This window comes from Nanorana parkeri, unplaced genomic scaffold, assembly GCF_000935625.1.
Source record: "Nanorana parkeri isolate BGI_ZX_2015 unplaced genomic scaffold, ASM93562v1 scaffold897, whole genome shotgun sequence".
Lineage (NCBI taxonomy): Eukaryota > Metazoa > Chordata > Amphibia > Anura > Dicroglossidae > Nanorana > Nanorana parkeri.
The window spans coordinates 10334-13567 of NW_017307165.1; the positions used below are offsets into that span (position 1 = coordinate 10334).

General features: G+C 51.6%; 1 protein-coding gene across 1 annotated transcript in view; it reads right to left on the reverse strand.

Moving 5' to 3' along the window:
* The window catches only part of MTX1 (metaxin 1), a 10933-nt gene that overhangs the window by 2320 nt on the left and 5379 nt on the right, over nucleotides 1-3234 (reverse strand). The window contains exons 2-6 of the mRNA XM_018565869.1: nucleotides 2623-2692; nucleotides 2462-2541; nucleotides 1652-1744; nucleotides 1172-1354; nucleotides 782-858 (exon numbers count right to left, since the gene is read on the reverse strand). Of these exons, the coding sequence (XP_018421371.1) occupies nucleotides 782-858; nucleotides 1172-1354; nucleotides 1652-1744; nucleotides 2462-2541; nucleotides 2623-2692 (503 nt within the window). The remainder of the gene's footprint in view (nucleotides 1-781; nucleotides 859-1171; nucleotides 1355-1651; nucleotides 1745-2461; nucleotides 2542-2622; nucleotides 2693-3234) is intronic.

The window sequence follows — 3234 nt, forward strand, 5'->3', positions numbered from 1 at the left end:
CCCCCAGCCATCCCCTCCTTCTATCAAACCACCCCCTTCCCGCTAACAAACCATCCCCAGCTTTCCCCTACCGCTACCAAATTACCTCCATCTTCTCCCTACCGCTACCAAATTACCTCCATCTTCTCCTTCCTGCTACCAAACCATCCCCAGCTCCTTCTCCATTTACCAAACCAGCCTCAGCTCCTCTCTTCTGCTACCAAACCACCCTCAGCTCCACTCTTCTGCTACCAAACCACCCTCAGCTCCACTCTTCTGCTACCAAACCACCCTCAGCTCCACTCTTCTGCTACCAAACCACCCTCAGCTCCACTCTTCTGCTACCAAACCACCCTCAGCTCCTCTCTCTGCTTCCAAACCACCCTCAGCTCCTCTCTTCTGCTACCAAACCACACCAGCTCCACTCTTCTGCTACCAAACCACCCTCAGCTCCACTCTTCTGCTACCAAACCACCCTCAGCTCCTCTCTTCTGCTACCAAACCACCCCAGCTCCACTCTTCTGCTACAAAACCATCCCCCAACTCTCCTCTTCTGCTACCAAACCACCCCAGCTCCACTCTTCTGCTACAAAACCATCCCCAGCTCCCTCTCCATTTACCAAACCACCCTCAGCTCCTCTCTTCTGCTACCCAACCACCCCCCAACTCTCCTCTTCTGCTACCAAACTACCCCCATTTTCCTCATCCCATTATCAATCTGCCTCCACCTTCCTCTCCTGCTACCAAACCATCTCCAGTTTTCCTCTCCTGCTACCTAACACACCCACACCGCTCTACTTACCATTCTCCGAAGAAGAATCTCTGTGTCCCAAGCCGCTGCGATAGGAGGCTGAGACATTCCTGTGCGTCTGTGTACAGCTGTGGGGACACAATCTATTATCAGGAGGAGAAGAGCTGCATTCTCATTCCAACTGCTGCATTCTCTGCATAGGAGGAGCGACACACCTACTCTCTGGTTTCATAATGGCTGTATTGGGATGAAGAGCAGCAATCTCTAGGATGACAATGAGGTCCCCAAGATAGATAAGAAGCCATCAGATGGCAAAAGCACCAATATCCCCCCATAAACTGAGAGATCTGACATAGGTGGGACCTCACACCTCTATAGCAAATCATACGCTCTCACTAACCAATCATACGCTCTCACTATCAATGACTCCTCCCCTCATACCTGTTTCTCCAGCACCTCGTCATCCTCCCTCCAGCTCTCGCCGCGGATGAGCTGGAGGTGCTCCAGATGTCTCTTGTGCATCTGGTTGGGGATGTAGAAGTTGAGCGGGAATGGAATGGCTTCGGCGTACCACTTGCGCGTATGATCCACGTAGTTCTTGGCGTCTACCCAGAATGAGTGGATCTGATGAGATAGAGAGAGAGAGAGCTCCATCAGCTCGAAACAGGCAGAGGGTTTCAAAATGGCTGAAGTGATCAGCTTGGCCACACTCATCCTGAATAACCGGCTTGCAGCCTCTTAGGTAACAGAGGGTAGTCCATGCTTGAATGACATACAGTCATTGATTTAAAACAATACCTGACTTGTGGCCAATGTCAGGCCATAGCTGGAAATATGGGAATCATACTGAGGGGTATATGGCCCCAGAAAGGGTCCTTTGTATAATAAAAATCCACCCGCTCCACCATTAATCACACTTACCAGAGCTGGCAAAAGTTTCTCCTCCAGAAGGGAGATGAAGGCCAGGGTATCCGCTCCCTGTCTAGCCGACAGGTCGTAATCTGCGTTGTACTTCTAGACCGGAGATGGAAAGAGAGACAGACATTTGTTAAATCCAGAACAGCTACTTCCAGAGCCTGTCCTGTCATGTGACCTCTCGTCAACGGTCTGCCTCGAAACAAGAACTCAACAGCATCTGTATCTCCTCTTCATGTGTTGGGGAATTGGCCAATATTCAAGCATGTGCCTGAAGTCCTCACAGACCATGGGTCCCTGCCCCAACATTACAACATGAGGACTTACAGCACAGCTCATGGATAAGGTCTTAACTGCATGATGGGATAGCCAATCAGTTATGGCTCCCCACTTGGGGAGTTAAAGGAACCCCACCAATTCCCAAAATCTTTTCTTGGGTGCAAATGGCAACCACAGTCTCATGGGGGATACCCACTTGCTGACCTATAGAGGACTGTGGTCATTGCATTGTGGGATGTGGGGAGCGTGCCAGAGCTCTGACATTCTCAGAGTGAACCAATTAAAAGCCCTTGTTGCCCTTGTATGTTCTTCCCAATATCAAACTCAACCCAGAAACAAGGGCAGGGCCACCCGACTTGAACCAACACAGGCCCTCTGTACACCAGACATTCTCAAACTCATCCTCAGGCTTGAGCAATTCTCTCCACCTGGGAGGAGATCTTGAACCCACAAAATGTTGACGCCTGCGGACAGGCATACATACAGCAGAGTAACCTATGACCTCATATACAAGCTCCTGTGTGATTATTGACTCACCTGCTTCCTGAGATGGGTAATAATTTTGGCGGGCTGGAAGAGAACGCCGTCGTTTGGTGTTTTCAGGGCCGGCAGCTTACCTGGGGAAGAGACAAGGCTGGGTCAGGACCGGTAGAGAGGACCAGATGTCACATTTCAATGTAGGGGTGAGCCAGGCCTACCTGACGGGCTCCTCCAGGGGTTGGACAGCTTGTGGACCTTCAGAGGTGCTCCGGAGAACCTGGCGTAAGTCTGGGAAGAGAAAAGAAAAAGGTTCTTGAAGGTCGTGGATGACATCGGACGGGGTGCGATGCTCAGCTCAGAGGACCTGGGAGAGTCACGCCGGGTCGCCTGGCTGCGCGGCCAATGAGGTCATACGTGTAACGGGACTCCACCATTGCGGAGAAAGCGGAATCCCCTTCTGCTGCCAAGTCAGCAGCCACAACCATTAATGTGTTTATTTCTAGATGGGGTTTCCTGCTCACAGAGGCCAGGGAGCTCCTGCGGTTTATGGAACGCCTTATCTAATGAATATTTCTGTCATCTGACACCGGACCGGGCCTACAGCGAGCTCGGCACCCGCGCCAAGTGCTGGGACTCCGCCACCAATTATACAATCCGACGTAATGTGTTCAACAGAGAAGCTGGAAAGGGAATGTATGACTTCACCCAACACAAATGGTTGCGGGTTACAAAGACATTCTGGGATTAAAAGGAAAAGTGCAGAATTCACCCCAAGTACCCCGTGAGCATCAAACTTGGGGGGGGGGGGGGGGCCCCCCCCCCCCCTTTCC